Genomic DNA, 21028 nt, shown 5'->3' on the forward strand with positions numbered 1-21028 from the left:
GTGCTTTGTTCGCAAAGTCCTTTCTAACACCGAATTACTTCAAATTATCCTAAAAACTTGTGATAATTTCAAATTCTGTCCCTTTTTTCTTAGTTGTGGATCTTTACGCTTTGGAAGAAGTCTTATTTCGGCCGGAGATATGGGTTTGACATCATAACTTGAAGATTCATATGCGTACTCTTGCCCCACCGGTTCCTGCGTACTTTTACCCCACAGTCCCAAAAATTATTCAAGTAATGGTTTTGACTTCTTGGAAAATCAACCGGATTGGTGTTCTGTATCATAAAGTACTCTATACAATATGTTATCGAAATGGTATAATGTTCACCTGATTGAACGTATATATGGTAATGAAATACTAGTTGCGGAAACCCAATTATTTTTAGCAAAATAACCAAAAAGTTATCTAACTCCATATCTCCCTTGTTGTTTATTCAAATCGTTTACAATTACACATGATAATAGTTGGCCAGAATACCTGTCAAACTGATGCAGTACTGCTAGTTTTTCTTTTTTTATTACTACAAAAAATCGAAAACGTACTCTTACCCCACGCGCACTCTTGCCCCACTCTACTCTACTCAAATTAATTCATGAAAAAAATGTTACTTAGGACCTTTTGAAAAGTTAAGCGAGAATTCTTCTCCAATCGAACTGAGCAATCAGTTCGATTTGATTAATGATGAAATTGAGCAAATCGAATATACCTCTAGCCCAGGTGATTCGATTCATGCGAAAAAGCAAAGGATTCCGCCAATTGTGGTATCTGTTGCCGAGTTTTCTGGCTTCCGGAATGAGATTTTGAGTAACCTTCAGGGGATCAAGGTTTCATTTCAGATTGCTAGGAAGGGTGACTGCCGCGTTTTGCCGGGATCCTTTGACGATCGCAAACGTCTTCTTCAGTATTTAACTGAGAAGCGCCATAAATTCTTCACATACGACGACAAAACTGAGCGATTGTTCAAAGTCGTCTTGAAAGGTCTCCCCAGTGATGACAAATCACTGGATGAGATTAAAATTGAAATTTCTCAATTACTTGGATTTTCACCAGTCCAAGTAATTAAGATGAAAAAGAAATCCCACCCTGGTACTTCCCAGAGGGGCATTTCTCAAGAATTTTATTTAGTTCATTTCAACAAAAGTGAACTAAATAATATGAAAAGTTTGGAAAAGGCCTGTATTATGTCCCATGTCCGTGTTACATGGGAACATTTCCACAGGCCTGGGGGAAATTTCCAAAACCCCACCCAGTGCCGTAAATGCCAAAAGTGGGGTCATGGAACCAAACATTGTCACATGGATGCTAAATGCATGATTTGTGGTGGAACCTCTCACGCCAAGGACGCATGTCCTGTGAGAGAAGATTCCAATAAATTTAAGTGTGCAAATTGTGGGGGCAATCATAAATCCAATTTCTGGGAATGCCCTTCACGCAAAAGTTTTGAATTCCGTGCAAAATTGATGACGGGAAATTCCAATCGGATCCCAGATCCGACGGGTAGAAATTTTTCAAACGCTCAAATTTTGAAACCAGTTACTGGTCGAGCAATTCATACCCACCACAATTCACAAACAAATTTTGCCGCTCGTCAACGGGTAGCAAGCACTTCAGTAAATTCCAATTTTCCAATGTACCTACGTATGCAAACATCGCTGCTGGTAGACAAAATTTCTCTTCTCAAAATGAGGTTTATACCCATGTCCCAACGGAAAATAATGGTCATGTTGCCGATTCAGGTAGCATGACTGCTTGATTTTGATTTTTACCTGAACAATTGCATCACATGATTGATGCAATGTTCAAAGCAAATACCATTCCTGAAGCTGTTCAGGTTGGTATAAAGTACACACAAAAAATTGTTATCGGACTCCGTTTTAATGGATCTAAATAATTGTGTGAAAGTTCTAAATTGGAATGCCCGCTCTCTAAAGGGTAAGGAAGATGAATTATTCAACTTCCTAACAGTTCATAATGTGCATATTGCCATTATAACTGAAACCTATTTAAAACCAGAACTCTCCATTAAACGAGATCCAAATTATCTTATCTACAGAAATTATCGTCTTATTGACAGCGCCTGTGGTGGGGTCGCCATTGTCATTAATAGACGTATCAAACCTAAATTATTTTCTTCATTTGAAACCAAAGTTTTTGAAACCTTGGGAGTTTCTGTTGAAACAAATTTTGGTAAATTTTCCTTCATTGCAGCCTATTTGCCTTTTCAATGCAATGGGCAGCAAAAGAATTTGTTGAAAGCTGATCTTCAAATTCTGACTCGCAACAAATCAAAATTCTTCGTAATTGGTGACTTCAATGCCAAACACCGTTCATGGAATAATGCTCAAAGCAATTCCAACGGCAACATTTTATTTGAAGATTGTTCTGCGGGATATTATACTATTCAATATCCCAATGGCCCAACTCGAAATCCTTCGACAATTGATTTGGTTTTAACGGATTCAAGTCAGCTGTGTGGCCAATTGGTAACTCATGCTGACTTTGACTCTGATCACCTTCCTGTGACATTTGAAATCTCTCAAGAAGCCATTTATAATCCAATCAGCTCTACTTTCAATTATCATAGAGCTGATTGGGATTTATATAAAACATATATCGATAGGAATTTTGATGTTAATATTCCTTTGGATACCAAAAGTGATATTGATAATGCTCTCGTATCTTTGACAAATTTAATTGTCGAAGCCAGAGGCATTGCAATTCCGAAATGTGAAGTTAAATTCAACTCCATTATTATTGACGACGATCTTCAGCTACTGATCCGTCTTAAAAATGTGAGAAGAAGGCAATACCAAAGAACTCGCGATCCCGCGTTGAAAGTTATTTGGCGAGATTTGCAAAATGAAATTAAAAAACGTTTCGCTATTCTGAGAAATACCAACTTTGAGAATAATGTCTCGAAGTTGGATCCCAGTTCGAAACCCTTTTGGAAATTAACGAAAATTCTTAAAAAAACCTCAAAAGCCAATTCCAGCGCTTAAAGAGGGAAATAAAATTTTATTAACAAATGGCGAAAAGGCTCAAAAACTTGCTCAGCAGTTCGAGAGTGCCCATAATTTTAGTCTAAGTCTCACTAGTCCAATTGAGGATCAGGTTACACGAAGCTTCGAAGACATTCTCAATCAAGATAATGTTTTTGACCCTTCGTTGGTAACTAATTTGGATGAAGTGAGATCTATTACTAGAAAATTTAAAAATATGAAAGCCCCGGGTGATGATGGTATTTTCTACATACTTATCAAAAAACTTCCTGAGAGCTCTTTATCCTTTTTGGTTAATTTATTTAACAAATGTTTTCAATTGGCATACTTCCCAGATAAATGGAAAAACGCCAAAGTTGTTCCTATTTTGAAGCCGGACAAAAATCCAGCTGAGGCTTCTAGTTATCGCCCAATCAGTTTGCTTTCTTCAATAAGCAAACTGTTTGAAAAGATTATTTTAAATAGAATGATGGTTCATATTAATGACAATTCTATTTTTGCTGATGAGCAATTTGGTTTTCGCCATGGGCATTCAACCACCCATCAGTTATTAAGAGTAACGAATTTAATTCGGCTCAACAAATCTGAAGGATATTCGACTGGAGTTGCTCTTCTTGATATAGAGAAAGCATTTGACAGTGTTTGGCATGAAGGTTTGATTGTAAAATTGATGAACTTTAATTTTCCTCTGTACATTATTAAACTGATCCAAAATTATTTATCAGATCGCTCACTGCAGGTAAACTATCAGAATTCTAAATCTGATAGATTACCTGTAAGAGCTGGTGTTCCCCAAGGCAGCATACTGGGGCCCATTTTGTTTTACATTTTTACTTCTGACTTACCTGATTTACCACCAGGGTGTCAAAAATCTTTGTTTGCAGATGACACAGGTCTCTCAGCCAAAGGGCGTAGCCTTCGTGTCATTTGTAGTAGATTGCAAAAAAGTTTGGATATTATCTCCACTTACTTGCAAAAATGGAAAATTTCCCCGAATGCTTCCAAAACTTAGCTTATAATTTTCCCACATAAGCCGAGAGCTTCTTATTTGAAACCTTCTAGCAGACATATTGTCACTATGAATGGGGTTCCAATTAATTGGTCTAGCGAAGCTAAATATTTAGGACTTCTGCTAGATCAAAAATTAACTTTTAAAAATCACATTGAAGGCCTTCAAGCCAAATGTAACAAATATATTAAGTGTCTATATCCACTTATAAACAGAAAATCAAAACTTTGTCTTAAGAACAAACTTTTGATTTACAAACAAATTTTTAGACCTGCCATGTTGTATGCTGTGCCAATATGGACTAGTTGCTGCAATACCAGAAAGAAGGCACTTCAGAGGATTCAAAATAAAATTCTGAAAATGATTCTGAAGTTGCCTCCGTGGTATAGTACCAATGAACTTCATAGAATTTCTAATATTGAGACATTGCAACAAATGTCAAACAAACTAATTTCCAATTTTAGACAAAAATCGTTGCAATCTTCTATTGCAACAATTAACTCCAGAGGCAATTGAAATGCATTAATAATAACTAAAAATATAACATAGCAAATAAGGATGATAGTGTTAAGAAAACACGGAACACCTAGTCTAAGAGATGAATGCATGTATTAGATAATTAGCAAATAAAATTAGTTTAAAAAAAAACATAGCCTATGTATTGTATTATATTTATTTAGCTATTTTTACAAAGCAATAGAGCTTTATTTTGAAACTGTTTGGAAGAATGTTTTATTTTCCATAAATCAATTGGAACTGTAACACTCAAAAATCATGTTTATTTTTAGTGTATCTTACCTTTGCTTGGAATAAGGTAAACGAAAATCTGCAACCAGACGCCTGAGAAGACATCTCAAATTGTGTGGGGATCGGGAAGCGCCCAGGCAGCAATCGCCGTCCATGAGCCATTGCATCCTCTCTACGGGTTTATCCGAGGTCGTATCTGTGCTGCTAACAAGTAGCATGGCATTCCAATAATTTTAGGTTCGTGGACATGCTGATATAGCGTGCTTCAGCGATTCTACTCCAGACGTCACCTAAGTATTCCGTATAGTCCGGAAAGTCTGCAATTCCGAGCCTATGCAAGAACGTTATGAAACCACTATGTTCAAACAACACATCTGTGTTTTCAGAAGTACATCTGACCATTGCCTCTATTGATTCAACCAGTTTGAGTTTCATACTTGACTTAAACAAAAGCTTATAACTCTAGCAGTACTTTGGTGTTATGGATTCAACAGTTTAATTAGAGTTTAGGGGGAGGGGGGTAGACTTGATCCCCGGGGAGACTTGATCACCCCCTGTTTTATCGAGAACTAAAATAGTTTTGTTCTAGCGTGTTTTTTAGTATAGATCCTCTAGACAAATGACCTTTATGTGGTGAGCTATTTTTTGAATTGACAACCTTATTTATTCTGCAGTGCGGTTTGTATGTTTTGACCTTCCTAAAGATTTTTTTATTGGCCACGCAAAATTTGAACAACTTTTCATAACAATGACCAAATGTTTTCGTTTTTTTTACAGCACAAAGCCATAAATATGCTTAATGATCTGTACTGATGAAAATGTCAACATTCCATCAAAGTTTTAGGATATTTGGATTTGAAGTTATTGCCTCAATATGGGGACACTTTGAGTCAATAACTCAGTTTAGTCACCCATACAAAAAATTGGCGAAAAAATTTAAAAAAATATGAATTTGTTCTTAGGCTAATTTTTTGTAGATTTGACAGATTTGATGAAGGGTTGGCAGGAAAAATTATTTATTGCGTAGATCTCATAGAAAGGGGATCAAGTCAAGGTGACACACCCAACTAACATTTAATATCAATGTAAATGTTATTTCAACTCGTTTATACGGCTTCAAGCTGAATATGTGTGCTATACATATGATCAAGAACTTCTATTCAATTCCTTTACCAGCAAATCTGGCGAATCTATTCAGCTGTTTTTGACGTGCCGGCACAACTATTTTACAGCATGTTACACAATTTTTTCTCAATCTTTACTAAACCATTTAGTAATATAATTCGCTTCAATGGCGCTTATTCAGATGTTTTGAATCTGTTAAATAAGTTTTATACAGCCACTGAATTCAATTTGATTAAATATTATTTGAGAGGAGAGTAAATTTCGGAGTTTATTTAATGTTTTTTTTGTGAAAACTGAAATATCAATTTTGTTGCTACCTAGATTCGAACTCCTGATCTCCTGATTCAATGGCCGCTGCTCTGTCATCACCGTCACTTTGACATATGTAAATAACAAAGAAAATTATGGATGTGCTTCTTCGCATACCCTATAGGTTATTTTGCTAACGCTATTTTCGGATTCATGCTGAATAAACGTTAGAAAGAAGCCTACATGCTGCTTTTAGCACTTAAGCTTAAAAATTATGCTTTCAGCATTATTTCAACCATTATTCATACATATATCAGCATGTTCTGTTGGCTAACTTTTATGCATCATCAATCGCTGAAATTGTTTTTAGGCAACATTTTCTCGATCTGTATAGATGCTACTCTACTGCTAATCGTTTAACAGTAGCCGTCAACAAAAATATCGCTTCTAAATGGCTTGTTTTCTTACACTCTGCTAGCATTAATGACAGCGCTTTGTCAGTTGCTATAAGAGCAGGTGAAAACCTTTGTAGCTGTATTAAAGAAATCAATAGCTCATACACAGCTCCGGCAACAAAAATCAAATGTAAACATTGTGGTTTTGACGTTCCATACTGATAAGCTATTAAAAGAAGCAGTATAAGGTTTACATAAACGTTGTGTAATCTTCAAAATACAGAAGTTGCCTAAAAGCTTCGTTAGTTCATTTGTAGCGCCATTACGCTATATTGTTAGTGCTATCCAGCATTTTACGAACGCTAATGGCCGCCACAATCCAACTCAGTTTTTGGTAGCGTGGAAACCAGGCTACTGTCATGCTATTGTTTAGCCTATCGCCAAATCGTAGCCAGGATGTCCCGGGCACAAATTTTTTTTCATACTACTTTTCAATGATGACAGCGGTCTATGTCTATTGATGATGATGACACCGCGCTTGTCACAGGGTCGGTGGAAACAGTTTGAAGTTCACTCAGAAATAAAATAAAGCCATGAAAGGTTTGAAATTAATCTTTTAAGTCATTTTTGACGTTTATTCTTTACTTAGTTTAAAAAGTATACTATGCATCATTATACATTATACTAAACCAGGATAACGCGAAAATATTGGTGATTTGCATTCTTCTTCTGTAAATCATATTTTTTCCATTTACCAAGTCACCGCACGTTGCTCCTAAAATTTCATTATTTCCCAGTAAATATCCGCACAAAACCAGTTGAACAATTACGCAAAGAGTGCCCGCCTTAGTAATTGCCGGTAGAATATTCGTCGTAAATTTTGCTGTCCAGCCGGGAATAATAACAGTTCCGTCGCGAGTGTTCCGGTTACCCTCCGTCTAGAGAAAAGTGCATACGGCTTACTCAAGGACGACAGCTACGGAACTCCGGCCATGTTGATGTTTCCCGTTTTGAATCGGTGCCATGCACTTGGGCATCGCGCTCCGAACCATTCGGATTTCACGATCATTCCTGAGAAGTTGGCGCTCTCAGCCAACTACGGCGCAAGATGGTTGCATTTAGTGGAGTTTCCCGCGGATCATCTGATCGAAATAATCTGCCCTCATCAAGTTGGCATCCAGTTGCGTTGGAATGCGCATGTTTTTTGGTAAGCCTGGATTATTTTTGGAGGTTTTTTTTTCTATAATCAATTCACTTTTTTCCAGATCGTCGGGATTCGAGCGGAAAAATCTAACCCAATGAAATGATGTTCATTTCGATTCTGGTGCTAAACAAACCATTATCGGTGGAAGTCAACTAAGTACAGGGTCTAAATCAGCCCGTTGTTTTCCCAGATCCTTGAGCTCTACCATCCTCGGTGGAAGACATCCAAGCACATAATTACGACCAGCCGCACACTTCTAGTTATTCCAGTTCAGCGAGTCGACTAAGCCTCGGTTCTGTCCCTTCAGAGTGTGTCATGAGCGATTGCATAACATTAGTATTTCTATGGCATGTTTTTCCAATAAAAATAATAATATAAACTGTACTTCAATTTAACTTTTATTTTTCCAATTATAAGAAAATGTAAAAACAATCAAACCTAACCTAGAAACCAGCTTCATATCCAAGGTAATCCAACTAGTCATAAAGCTAACTTATACTAGAGAATGATTTTCTCAAAGTTATACTATTCGAGTATTGCTGGGTGGAATACGAGTTTGGGGTCAACCAGGTGAATAGCCATTTAGCATGATTTTTATACTATTTAGTATAAATTTATTTCTGAGTGTTTGGCTTGTGTCGTATGACACAAAAACGATAAGTTTTCATCATCATAATGATGAATTCATGATGATGATGATCGCTGCGGTGTCATACGACACAAGCCAAACGTCAAATCGAATGAATCCTACCAAAAAGTTAGTTAAGTTGTGGCGGCCATTACCGCACGTAAAATGCTGGATAACAACAGCGAAAACTTTTTCATTTTGAATGCTACTCACCGTAATATGGGAAGTTGCTAACAAGCCACTCAATTACATATTGTAGCGCGCCCACCAAATCGGAACGCGCGTGTGCGACACGCGACGTGAGACTGATATCCGAATCAATTGTCAGAATGACATTTGTCATTTTTGTAATTGTTTTGTTGTTGAGTCTTGAGAGTGAAATTATTACTGTTCAAAATAATATAGGGTTCATCTGCTTTAAAAATTTGCTTTTTTCACATTTTGTAAAATAAACCTGGATTAAAATGGCAAATCCTATTATACATAACGTCCGACGACAACATGCAAGTATTAACACAGTGTACCATGCTCTTTATGGACACTATTTCCTTGGCATTTCGAAAAGAGAATTGGCTACAATCTACGGGAAAGCTGTTTCAACAATCTACGATTGGGTTTTACGGTACGAACGTGATGGAGTGTTCCGGAGGAAACAACGTGACCGTATTTACAGAAAATTCAACATCGAAAAGAGAGAATGGGTCGTGAACCTCTACCGGAATGAACCAATCCTATTTCTCGATGAAGCCAAGCAAAGATTTCAACATCATTTTCAAATTTCCATCAGTGTTTCTTCAATTTGCACTAACTTTCATGAATCAGGGCTTAGCTGGAAAACGATAGAACGGAGAGCAATACAAATCCGAGACTCTGAGATAATTAGATTCGTTCAGGAAATGCTCTCCATTCAATGGGACTTATATAATTTAGTTTTTCTGGATGAAGTTTCCTTTGATAACAAGGACATGCTACGCAGGAAGGGATATGGAGTGGTTGGACAAAAACTGATCTACCGTGGAGAGTTTTCTAGGAAACCAAGAGTGTCTTTTCTATGTTTTCTCGGATTAGGTGGAATGCTGGATAGTTTTTGGACAGAAGGAACTTTCAACAGAAGGAAATTTTTTGAATGCTGCCGTACGTTTGCGTTGAATAATAATCTCGTTCAAAACTATCCAGGGTTCCACTCAATCTGGATTCTAGATGGCGCCCGCATACATTGCGACCCACACATTATCCGCTATCTAAGATCTATTGGCATCATTCCCATATTCCTTCCTGCGTACTGTCCTTTTTTCAATCCCATTGAAATTGTTTTCGGTTTAATTAAAAGACATCTACAGAGATATCACCAAGAAAATGCATCGATATTGGAGGAAGTTTGTGAAGGAATGAACTACTTTAAAGTTTATCCCTGCCACAAGCTTTTCGAAAATTGTGGGTACATGTCTGGAGGTGTGTTCATTCCTGAAAAAGGCTTGAGCCAAGACCCAAAATACATGGACTTTAATGTATTTCCAAGATAGGTTTTCAAATAAAATTATAATTTATTTATGTAAAACGTTTAATGTTTTTATTTCATTAAAACAAAATGGAAGAAGGTAAAAAAGCCATTAAGATTCGCTTATCAAAAGCTGCGAAAGAAAGATTTTTTGGAAATGGTCATTACATCATAAAAGTGCTTTTCTCTATAAATTACTTCTACGCGTGATCAACATCAGTGCAATCCATTACTTTATCCGCCAAGGAGTGACTCAAACTTGTTTCCTCTGGGCGTGTGGCCGATTCCATCGCACTGAATAGCTCCGACTCGGAACTTCCTCGGATCGTCATGGCCTCCAATTTGCGCATTACTCCCTGTAGAACTGAAATTCCAAGGGAAACTTCAGTCTTCAAATCATCCAATTCGCGACACCAGGTATTATTGGATGTCTGAGCTACAACCATTCCACAATGAATTGATTGCAAACGTGCTGCTTCAGAAACGGCTGCCCAGCGGAAATACTTTGACAGCTCGATAGGAGGAGAATCCGCTTGCTTCAGAACTTCCTGCATATGGGCTGGTGAAGAATTGATTGTGTTGGCCCATAGTAACCACGAACTTTGATGGCCTTCTAGATGACAATGACTCTTCCGTAGTTCATCAGCCAACGCAGAGTCATCCCTTGTGGAATGAGCGCCCGCTCGATCTGGATTTTGTGGTGACAACAACCGTTTTGCTACTTGCTGATACTGGCCGGCCGTCTCCACTGCAGTTGAAAATGCATAGACAAATATTTTAACGCTCTTGCCGCGCCAGTTTCTCAGCAGCCGTGGTGTCAAAACACTAACAGTATAAATCCTTCTCTTCACCTCGTCCTGCAAATTTACAAACTCCTGAATGTCGTCAATGGTTGGTTCTGTTTTTTCTGCCCAATTTGGAACATCATTTTCGAATATAACTTTCCGGTCCATCAAATGCTTTGCTTGATTCCAGATTGATTCGATAGTTTCGTCCACTGAATTCCCATTCACAAGAGCTCTGACACTCTCCTTGGGGCGCTGTTGACTGCGATACAATCTCCGGCAAAATACGCCAGTAAAGGAAAAAACAAAATCTTCTCCTTCAAATAAATTCTCGGTGTCAACTAGGGATTCATCTGCTAGGATGTCCTCTCTAGGAGCATCGTCACTCAGCGGCCGGAATTCTCGCTGGTCGTCGGAAACCTCAATGCTGTACATTCGTGTATTCTTCCCAGCAGTTTCCTCTAGCAGATCAAGGCCATCCTCATCGAGATATTCCTCGGCTTCGTATGATCTGTGAAATTTGAGCACTGATAATCAACTGTAGGGGAAATGGAAATTAAAAACTTACTCTTCAATTTGTGAATCCATGAATGAAACTGTAACTGGAATTAATTATTTTCTCAAGACTCTTGAAATTTATTTAACGAGTCTGGTGAGTATCGACAACATAAACAAATACACGACAACGTTCACGTTACTCAATATGACAGAAAATTAACCCAAAAAATGTGCATTTTCATGCAGGAAATGATTATCCTTTCTAAATAAAGAGCTAATGTAATAAATGCACTTATGTTAAATAACCGAAGAACGACTAATGTAGCTACCTAGGCTGTTGAAACAATTAACATATTGTAGCATTTTACTTTGAATTGGTATGTTTTTCTTTAACATGTAGTCGCGTATGAGAGAGTTGCTTTCTGAACTGCACTCTATTTTTGATTTTCAGTCAAATACCCAATACATGAGCTCTTAACCGATGAGCTTTGTTGCTAATTCAGACAGAGCTGTTTTATGAATATATGAAAGCTGCATAAACGATAAAAGATGAAATATATTCGGTACAAACTGACTAGCTGATAGATATTTGGGTAATAGTCGAGTTGAAGTTTAAGGGATTATTTACGGAGGCTTTTCTTTTATTCAGCATTGGCTGCTTTTATTCAAATATTATACAGCCTAAGGCTAGAAGTTGAAGCTTTTGCACCAAAATTGTTAGTTGGGCACTTGCTCCAAATTCCACTAAATGTGACCTTCATAATACTAATGACACACTGGTGGTATAAGTACCATGGTACAATAATCTTGAAATTAGTACCATACCAATTATTGTCTTTATCAAAGATAGTCTTGGAATAATTTTCTTGTCCTCTTGTACCATGGTACAAGTACCACTGGTGTGTTCTTAGTATAGGACAGACTCGATATTTAAAGTTCTGGCACAAATAGTTTCTTTTGAGTTTGTCCGTGCCATCCAAATGAATCCATCACGTTTCGTAGCTTAGATATAACAACAAACAAATCACAGACTAAAGGTAAAAGGCACAAGATCGCTGTTTCGTTAGAATTTCAGAGTAAATTAAAATCAACTTTCAGTCCAGCATTTTCCTGTTATAAAATTCGTTCGCTATAAATAAACCCTGTGCTGATGCTTCGTTAACTTTCGGAATCAATTGCAACATTTTATCCTTCAACATCTTTGGAGGACTTCAATTGAATTGAAAGTGACTTTTGGAGCCGTCGGTCGACGTTAATATTGACTAAAATATTTGTTCGTACTGTGCTTAACTCTCTATGTAATTCTCTTCAAAAAAAATGTCGGTCTAAATCAGAACTATGTATCTGAAGGTTGTTTTAGATTTATGTGCCTATTTAATGCTAGTTTCATGCATAACCCTTCAAGTCGATTCGGTTGACTTTTCTCAGCTCAAAGTGCACCGATGCATTTTAAACCACTTCCCCTACAATCGATACACCCCGGCGCAGGTCGGTATCTCCGTCGTTTTTTTTTCTCACATAATCTTATTTCGCGGGCGACCTAAACGATGTCATAGGCGAAAAGAGGTGCGTTTCGGGCTGTGTCACATTCAACCGCGTCTCTCAAATATGCACTCGCGACTATATAAAGCGATCACATTTTGCAATAAAGTTATCAGTTGATAGTTGCACCTTGGTGTAGTCAAATACTTTTAAGTTATTTATTTATTAAAAAAAACAAAACCCGCTCAAAATGTTCAAAGTGAGTTCTCTAATTGAAAGTTATTGATTTTCATCCTTCATCCTTATCCAAAATCACGTGTTCGACTCGTTTTCAGTTCGTTGTTTTCGCTGCCGCTGTTGCCGTGTGCCAGGCCGCCTACTCCCTGAACCCAGCCGGCCCAACCTACGCCGGAATCCACACCCCGGCCGTCACCAGCCAGCAATCGAACATCCTCCGCACCTACGGAAACCTGGGACAGATCTCGACCCACTCCAAGACCATCGACACCCCATACTCGTCGGTGAGCAAGTCCGATGTCCGCATCAGCAACCCAGGACTGGCCGTCGGATCCGTTGCTGCCGCTTACCCTGCTGCCTATCACGCCCCAGCTTACGCTGCCCCAGCCTACGCCGCCCCTGCCCTCGCCCACCCAGCCATCTATGGTGCTCCAGCCGTTAAGGCCGTCGCCGCTGCCCCAGCTCTGTTGGGAGTCGCCTACTCTGCTGCCCCAACCGTCGCCCACATGACCTACAGCAACGGATTCGGCATCAACTACGCCTGGTAAGGTATTTAACCAATCGGCAAAACGGACCACCGGCCCAACGGCAATCGTGAAAATCTCTCGGGAATTACCACAACTCTAAGTCACGCAACAACCAACACACACAGTCAACGGAACTGGGGACGTGAAATGAGACCTCCGACCAGCAACGTTCCCACCTAACACGCAACTTTTGTGATAAGAACAACAGCGACAACAACGGATAATAAAAGAAAATGAACAAAATTTGAGCCAAACCATGTGGAATTAGTTTAATTAATTTGGGTGACACTTTTGCAAATTCGCTACATTAAATTTTATCGGCTACTAACAATGATATCGATAGCATACCGATAAATAATTGCGATTCGAGAATCTCGATCATGATCATTTTACTGAATGCCAAACAATAAGGGCATCTTTAGTAGAGTTATAAATTGTATGGGATTTAGAAAATGAAATTGAAACTATAAAAATGGCATCTTCAACAGACGTGTAGTTTTAAAAATTCAAACAGTTTCATTGGGAAATTTATAATTGGAATACTGCACAGTTGTAATTTTGCACGAATTTGAAACAGAATTTACTCGAGTTTAATTTCGTTCAAAACAATAGAAGATGACGTCTTCAGTGTCGTGGCCGAGCGAATGTCCTTAGGACATCCGTCGAATACCTATCTGAATTATCATGGGCTGTGTACTCACAAGTATGTTCTGACAGAACGAGTAGCTCTAGGCGATGTACCTAATATTCGGATTAGTATCGTCTCTTTCATTGTTTTGTTCTGTTAATCGAGCTCATATTTGTGTGCTAATGGGCGCCTACTATTCGAACGCCGACTGCTTCGATCCGACCGAGCAATTCAAATAATTCATGCTTCCATTTCGTATCTTCGATTATTATTTTAACACAATCCGCTACTACCACAATTGGCGCTTTGATGTTGCATGAAGAAGAAGAAGAAGAAGAAGCAGAAAGATGATAATCGAAAAAAATTTCACGGGAAACCATACGAAGAAGTTTTTAAAACTCTTGCCAAAAATTCTAAAAGCAATTTAATTAACCCTTGTGTGGCCGGCTGGGTACCCGGGTACCTTTTTGGAATTCAATTCGCGATATCTAAATGAATTTTCATAGTAGGAGGTTGAAACCCTGTCATATCCACAATAATGACGGCCAAAATCGATTGTACGGGTTAACTGAAATTTTGATTCAGGAGGGGTTCCGACATTTTTTTACCCTTTAAATGTCCGGCAGGGTACCCGGGTACCCACGAAACTAAAATGCTTATATCTTAGGCAATTTTTAACCGTTTTTAACTGTTTTGGGCTCTTTCGCTTCAGAATTTTGTCCTTTATCATGCTGTTTTAGGATAGGACCGGTCCGGACCCTCGGATCACCGGGAAATCTGGATTTCTAGGGACATGTCTTCCATAGATTATAGTGATCGTGGATTTCGATAGGTAAATAGCAATATGGGTATCAAACTTCTTGATATTTCATCAGCAGGTTGATTTTTATTGATTTGGGTCCATCAGACGTGTAGATGTTCAATAAGCCATTCCAGAACAGGTTCCTCGACGGGTCATAGGTGGCCATGGACACTTTTCAAGGGAACATCATCAATATGGGTATCAAACTTCTTGAAATTATTTCTAACGTGTGTTCTTGACAAGTTGAGTCCGGAGTGGCCATTTTGGAGCAAGTTTCCCGGGTGGGGAGGGGAAGGGGGGGAGTTTGTTTGATCAAGGTTGGCCAAAAACATTTCTCATTGGATCCCCAACAATATGGATGTCAAAATTCTTGAAACTTCCACAGCAGGCTGTTGTTTATTATCTTGGTTCCAACCAACAGATGTGTGAAAATTTGAGTGGCTATTACGGAACAGGTTCCCAGTGGGGCCAAGAATGGTCATAAACATTTTTCAATGGAACCTCAACAATATGGGCATCAAACTTCTTGAAATTGCCTCAGCAGTGTTTTTCTGATTGTTTTAGAGCCACCAGACGTGCTGACTTTATAGTTTCCATTGCAGAACAGGTCCCCGTAGGGTGTTAAGTGGCCATAAATACTTTTCAATATAAATAAAAAAATAGAAAGCTGCAGTTTTTTTTAACCCATGTGTTGAGAGCCAAATCATTGCAAGGACCACACTTTGACACCAGAAGGCAACTAAATGGACCACCGAAAGCTCCGAAACATCCGGAAAAGTTGCCGATTCTGAAAGTTTATCCTAGAAAACTGAGACTTTTTAGAATTTTAGTGTTGTAGTAGCAATGAGCGAACAAAATCAATACAAAGACTACTCATTCATCCCGGGTGGCCACTAAGTGGTTTTAGAAAGCTCTGGAACATCAGGAGAAATGACCAGGTCTAGAAGATTATATTGTTGTAGCATTGTGAGAGTAAAATCATTGCATGACCAACGCGTTGACCACCATTGGTCATCTGGCGCTGAATGTCCGGAACACCCATAGTAAAAACAAATTCTTGAAAATCGTCCTAGAATACAGTGGTTTGTTATGAATGTGAGAGCAAAACCCCGCTAAATGGTCCTCCGGGAATTCCGGAACATTCTGAAAAAAGGGCCAATTTTTCAATTCATTCTCATAAACCGTACTGTTTCACAAAACTATTTATGCATCAAAATGAGAGCAATATCATTTCAAGAACCACACGTTGACCCCGGGAGGCCACTAAGTGGTGCTCCAGAAGCTCCGGAATAGCCGAAAAGGTAAACAATTCTAGAAACTCGCCCTAGAAAGCTGCGACTTTTTTTTGTAGTTGTGTGCGATCAAAATCAATTCGAGGATCATTCATTGACACCGTGTGGCCGTTAGGTGAGCATCTGGAAGCTTCGGAACTTTCGAAGATGTGCCAATTTTTAAGTCGTCCTAGAAAGTTGTGAGTTTTTAGAAATCGCTTGTTGAGAAATGTGAGAGCATAATTGATGCAATCTAAACGGATAGCCACAATACATCCAATAATTCTGCGACTTTCAATAAATCGTTCGTTCATTTCAAGTGGTTGAATAAAATAGGATAGTTCGAAATCGCCTTATGACAAGTGAAGACACTCCACTAGAAGCTCTAAACAACCTTTGACTGACGTATTATAGAGCTCCATAATTGTCAATCTTGGGTGATGTTCCTCCAGTTTGCATAAACGTTTAGGGTTCCCAGGTCAGATTCCACCGCGTGCAGCAGCCACGAAGTCGCTGGCCTCTATCCGGATCTCTGGTGAATATTGTTTTTGCTATTCTTTCTTCCGACATTCGCACTAAGTCTGCGCCACAATTTTTTTTTTCTTTTTTTTTTTTGGAACATCGAGAATTGTACACTGATCCCACATATATGGGTCACTTTGTAACAATAATTAGTCACTCCAATTTGCATGTTGCTTAAATGGAAATGACTCATATTAGTGTGTGACCCATGATTGTGGAGTCAGTGTACCTAGCACTTTTCGCTCGAAAACCCCAAAAGCTTTCCGATCCACCTATTTTTACATCTTAACGAAACAGAGCAAGTTTTGTTTCCAATATTCGACGAAGCCCCTATTCACAGCAGCAATACGTCTTTTCACTTCACAGGAAACGTCATTGTCACATGTCACATGTCATGTGTTCGAAGATAAACAAATTCTTCAACATCTTCCCCATCAAGCACTACCTCAGCACTAACACCAATAGGCCTACCTTTATCTTTACCCGCAACCATGTACTCCGTCTTGGCAGAGTCGATGATTTAGCCTATCTTCGCCTGCTCCCTCTTCATTAGGGCAAAAGCCTCCACTACTGCCCTGTGATCGTTACCAATGTAGTCAATGTCATCCGCAAAGATCAGGAGCATATGCGACGATGCCCTTCTTCTGCATACCAGATCTCCTAATTTTTTTTTTTTTTTTTTTTTTTTAATACGTTTATTTGTCGATTTATGATTATAAAACTATTTACAAATAGGTAATTGTTTAAACTCCGACATCAAGAATGAAATTCAGTTCATCAGTATCTATTCCTCCATTGCTTCTATCAATAAAACTAATATAATTCACTAAATAATTTAATAGTGATACTTTCGTCATCTTTCGAAGACGATACAGTGTGGGCCGCATCAGATTTTCATGGTTGAAACACTGGCCGCCTGTTATCTCATGCAACTTTCGTTTCAGTAGGCGATAAGCGTCGATTACTCTTGGACAAGCAAAGAATTTGTGTTGTATTGTTTCTATGTTCCCCACACAGTTTGTACACTGTTCTCCGTTCGTTCGTTGCATCCTGAAGAGCAGTCGACGATGTGGCACTTTCTGATTTACCCACATGTAGAGAATACTTCTATGGGAAGGCAGAAGATCAGGGATTGAAATGTTTTTCCAAATCCGAATCCAGTTGTAGTTTGGATTATCAGTTTCTACTTTTGGCGTGTCTGTCATACGCTCGATGAAAAAACGATGCAGATGGCTGGCGCAGGGGTTTTGACGGATTTGGAAGGGTATAATAGGGTAATTATTTATGAGAGCTTTTAGGCAAGGAAGATCAGAGAGAGAATTTGGGTTGAGTGGATTTGCGGCATTTACACAGGATTTATAATAAGGCATGATATCCAGTTCGCGCATGTGCCTGTTAAGCAGCAAGGAGGTGCTTTTAATCTTTGGAAGCTGCAATCCGACACCGCCGTTTTCCTTGCTGCGTGCAAGTTGATGCATTGGAACCGTTGCAGGTACTCCGCGGAAGAGGTATCGTCTCATAGTAGCCGTCACTTTCGCCACATGAGCTGCAGTTGGAGCCAATTGGGCGGAAATGTACCACATCCTAGATGATATGAAGGTGTTCAGAAGTGTAACTTTCTGATGAAGCGACAGATTTCGCTGAGAATGGAGCCATACTTGCCGAGTGAAGTTTGTGACAAGCGTATCCCAGTTTAGTTTCACCATTTCAACGACTGAGTTGGTAAAAACAACACCAAGAATTTTGATTTTATTCTCTGTTCTTAGCCACGTAACAGTCGGGGATTATTTATCAAGCCTACGTTGATTGATGTCGTTTTTAATTCATTGAGGCGTGCTCCTGCTATTTTTCCAAAACGCCTGAATAAATCTCTCATTGAGTTTAACTGCACCACACTGCTTACTATTGCACTGATATCGTCGGCGTATGCGACAATTAAATCGCCATCACACACACGTTCCAGCTGTTTTAGAAGGGGATGCAGGTATAGAACAAACAGGTGCATCGAGAGCGGATCCCCTTGACGGACCGATCGCTGTATCGGAAAAGGAGCAGATAAAAATCCATTTATAAGCAGACGAGATGAGGACGAGTTTGCTATACGAGATAGTAGATTTACCATCCCTGCATCGAAACCAAGAGCACGCATTGTGTTAAACAGAAAGTTATGGTCTACCCGATCGAAAGCATGATCTAGATCAAAGCCGATCAGCTTGGCTGTTCTACCGTTTGCTTTCAGCTGAGCAATTTTATCTTTTAAAGTGAGAGTCGCTTGAAAAATGTTATTCCCGGCATTAGAGCACTTCTGTGAGCCGGTTAGAATGTTGTGGGTACGAAATACATTTTCAAGTCGTCTCTTCAGTATTCTTGATAGAATTTTATAATCAAAATTTACCAAGCTGATCGGCCTGTATGATCGAGCAGTATCTCCTGCATCGCGTTTTTTGACCAACACGATTACTCCGTCGACGAATTGTGTTGGGAAGTTTGAATTGAGAGCCTCATTCATAATTAAGTTTAGCTCCCGGTGAATCACATCGAACGATCGTAGATAAAATTCCTTTGGCAGTCCGTCGGGTCCAGGCGATTTTTTGGAAGAGCTCGTTCGGATTGCTAAGAGAATATCGGTTGTTGAGATTTCGCTCATGCAGGCTGCGTTTGTATCATCCTCGGCGGGAATTATTCTCTCGCATCGAAAAGTATTTTCTTCTTCTTCTGCTTCTGCTAAATCCTCTCGTGCGTAGAGATCGGAGAAATACTGCACCATATGATTTCGGATAGCACCAGGATCATTGATTTCCTCGTCTCGTTCGTTCGTTCGTAGCTGCTCGATTATGGTCTTTCTTCTTGTGCGTTCTCCTAGCTGGTACGTGGATAGTGGCTCACCAGCAATCAGAGTTTCATTGATCCGGACAAACATCTCAGAGAAGCGACGCTGATGAGAAAGCATTTCTGCTTTCACACGGTTTATGGTGGCAAGCATGGCACGGTTGTGATGATAGCCATCATACGCGAGACGTAGTTGTACGTAGAGACGTTGTTGCTCATGGTGGAAAGCATCGAAAGCAAGTTTCGATTTCCACCGAAAAAAAGATTTGATCTTATGCTTGGCGAATGATATCCACCAATCCATCCATGAACGATAATTGCGTCTCTGTCGGGTCCAATATTGCCAATTTATTTGAAGCTCTTCGATGTTTTCGGGGGTCAAGAGATGTGGACGTAGGGACCAAAAGCCACGGCCTGGTGCTCTGTCGGGAATGGGAAGACATACTCTAACAGTTACAGCTTTGTGGTCCGTGAAGCAGCAGACATGAACAGCTGTTTCTCTCAGATGTTCCCGAAGGCTAGTGCTGACGTATATCCGATCAAGCCTGGATGAAGAGTTGTGAGTTATATATGTGTAACCCGTCTCGCGCGATCGGAGACATTGCCACACATCGGTTAGCCGAAGCTGTTGAACAGTGGATTGAAGTGCTGGACTGGAATTCGCACCCGTCGCATCGCACTGCCGAATAACACAATTAAAATCGCCTCCGAGGATGACGTTGTCGGTACGATGCCGTAGATAGTAGGCAACGGTGCTGTTATAGAAACGCTCTCTTTCGGCTCGGAGAGCAGATCCCGATGGGGCATACACATTACACAGGGTTGTGTTTTGTACTCGCAAGGCAAGAAGTCTTCCATCCAGGCTCTTTTCGACGTGTGTGAACTTTATATGTTCCTTGAGAGCGATTGCTGTTCCTCTTCTTGCATGATCGATATTGCACACCACGTTATAACCGGGGAGGGAAAGCTGATTGTTTTCTACCTCTTGCAAGAATATTATGTCCAATTCAGTCGTTCGTATGAAGTTTCGTAGAGCGTTGATCTTGGTAGTGTTGGTTATTGTGTTGATGTTGATGGTTCCGATGTTTACGCTGATGTGCTCTATTGTTGCTGTACGTCGTCCCCGGCAGCTCGTGCGTGTTCGGAAGTGGCTTCGTCGCTGTGTCGCATTTTCTTCCCAGGTGGTGATCGTCTGCTACGTAAACGCCGGCTGCTAGAGTCATTTGATGCTTGCGAGTTGTCCGTTTCGTTGCCGTCTACCTTTCTAGATGGCTGCGCTTCTGTTGGCCGGCTGCGATGGATAATAGGTGCAGTAGGGGGAGCCATTGGTTTTGCAGGCTGGATTACTGCGGAATGAGATTCGTTCGGCTTGACTTGTGGTGACCGAAACGAGTTGGGCTGTGTTTGTGTCTCCTGTACTTGCGGTAAAGAGTTTGTTTTGGCCGGTTTCTTTGGCAGCGCCGGCTGTTTAGCGACGTTAGCGTATGATTGGTCTGCTACGAGCTTCTGCACCAACAGTTTTTTGTTTTGAACACACGGAATGCCGACGTGTACGTATTCTTTACAATGTAAACACGTCTGCCGCTGCCCCT

At 39.8% G+C, this 21028-nt stretch overlaps 3 protein-coding genes across 3 annotated transcripts; 2 read left to right on the forward strand and 1 right to left on the reverse strand.

The window, feature by feature from the left end:
- Positions 1-8763: 8763 nt before the first annotated feature.
- LOC134220675 (uncharacterized) lies at positions 8764-10002 on the forward strand. The gene has a single exon (XM_062699781.1). It carries the CDS (start codon positions 8822-8824, stop codon positions 9878-9880), a length of 1059 nt encoding a protein of 352 aa, XP_062555765.1. The 5' UTR covers positions 8764-8821; the 3' UTR covers positions 9881-10002.
- LOC134220674 (uncharacterized) lies at positions 9973-11313 on the reverse strand. Its single transcript, XM_062699780.1, has 2 exons — positions 11209-11313; positions 9973-11151 (listed from the first exon to the last, which is right to left on the reverse strand). Exons 1-2 carry the CDS (start codon positions 11226-11228, stop codon positions 10056-10058), a joined length of 1116 nt encoding a protein of 371 aa, XP_062555764.1. The 5' UTR covers positions 11229-11313; the 3' UTR covers positions 9973-10055.
- A 1478-nt stretch (positions 11314-12791) lies between these two features.
- On the forward strand, positions 12792-13769 carry LOC134220676 (cuticle protein 76-like). Its single transcript, XM_062699782.1, has 2 exons — positions 12792-12879; positions 12956-13769. Exons 1-2 carry the CDS (start codon positions 12871-12873, stop codon positions 13403-13405), a joined length of 459 nt encoding a protein of 152 aa, XP_062555766.1. The 5' UTR covers positions 12792-12870; the 3' UTR covers positions 13406-13769.
- The last annotated feature ends 7259 nt before the right edge of the window (positions 13770-21028 follow it).

Source organism: Armigeres subalbatus, chromosome 3 (assembly GCF_024139115.2).
Source record: "Armigeres subalbatus isolate Guangzhou_Male chromosome 3, GZ_Asu_2, whole genome shotgun sequence".
NCBI classification, from domain to species: domain Eukaryota; kingdom Metazoa; phylum Arthropoda; class Insecta; order Diptera; family Culicidae; genus Armigeres; species Armigeres subalbatus.

What these genes read in the sequence shown, in the direction of transcription:
- LOC134220675 (XM_062699781.1), top strand. Translation starts at nt 8,822, where the DNA reads ATGGCAAATCCTATTATACATAACGTCCGACGACAACATGCAAGTATT.
- LOC134220674 (XM_062699780.1), bottom strand. Translation starts at nt 11,228, where the DNA reads ATGGATTCACAAATTGAAGA. An exon ending in ATGGATTCACAAATTGAAGA is followed by an intron (nt 11,152 to 11,208) that starts GTAAGTTTTTAA and finishes CAAATTTCACAG; the next exon opens with ATCATACGAAGCCGAGGAAT.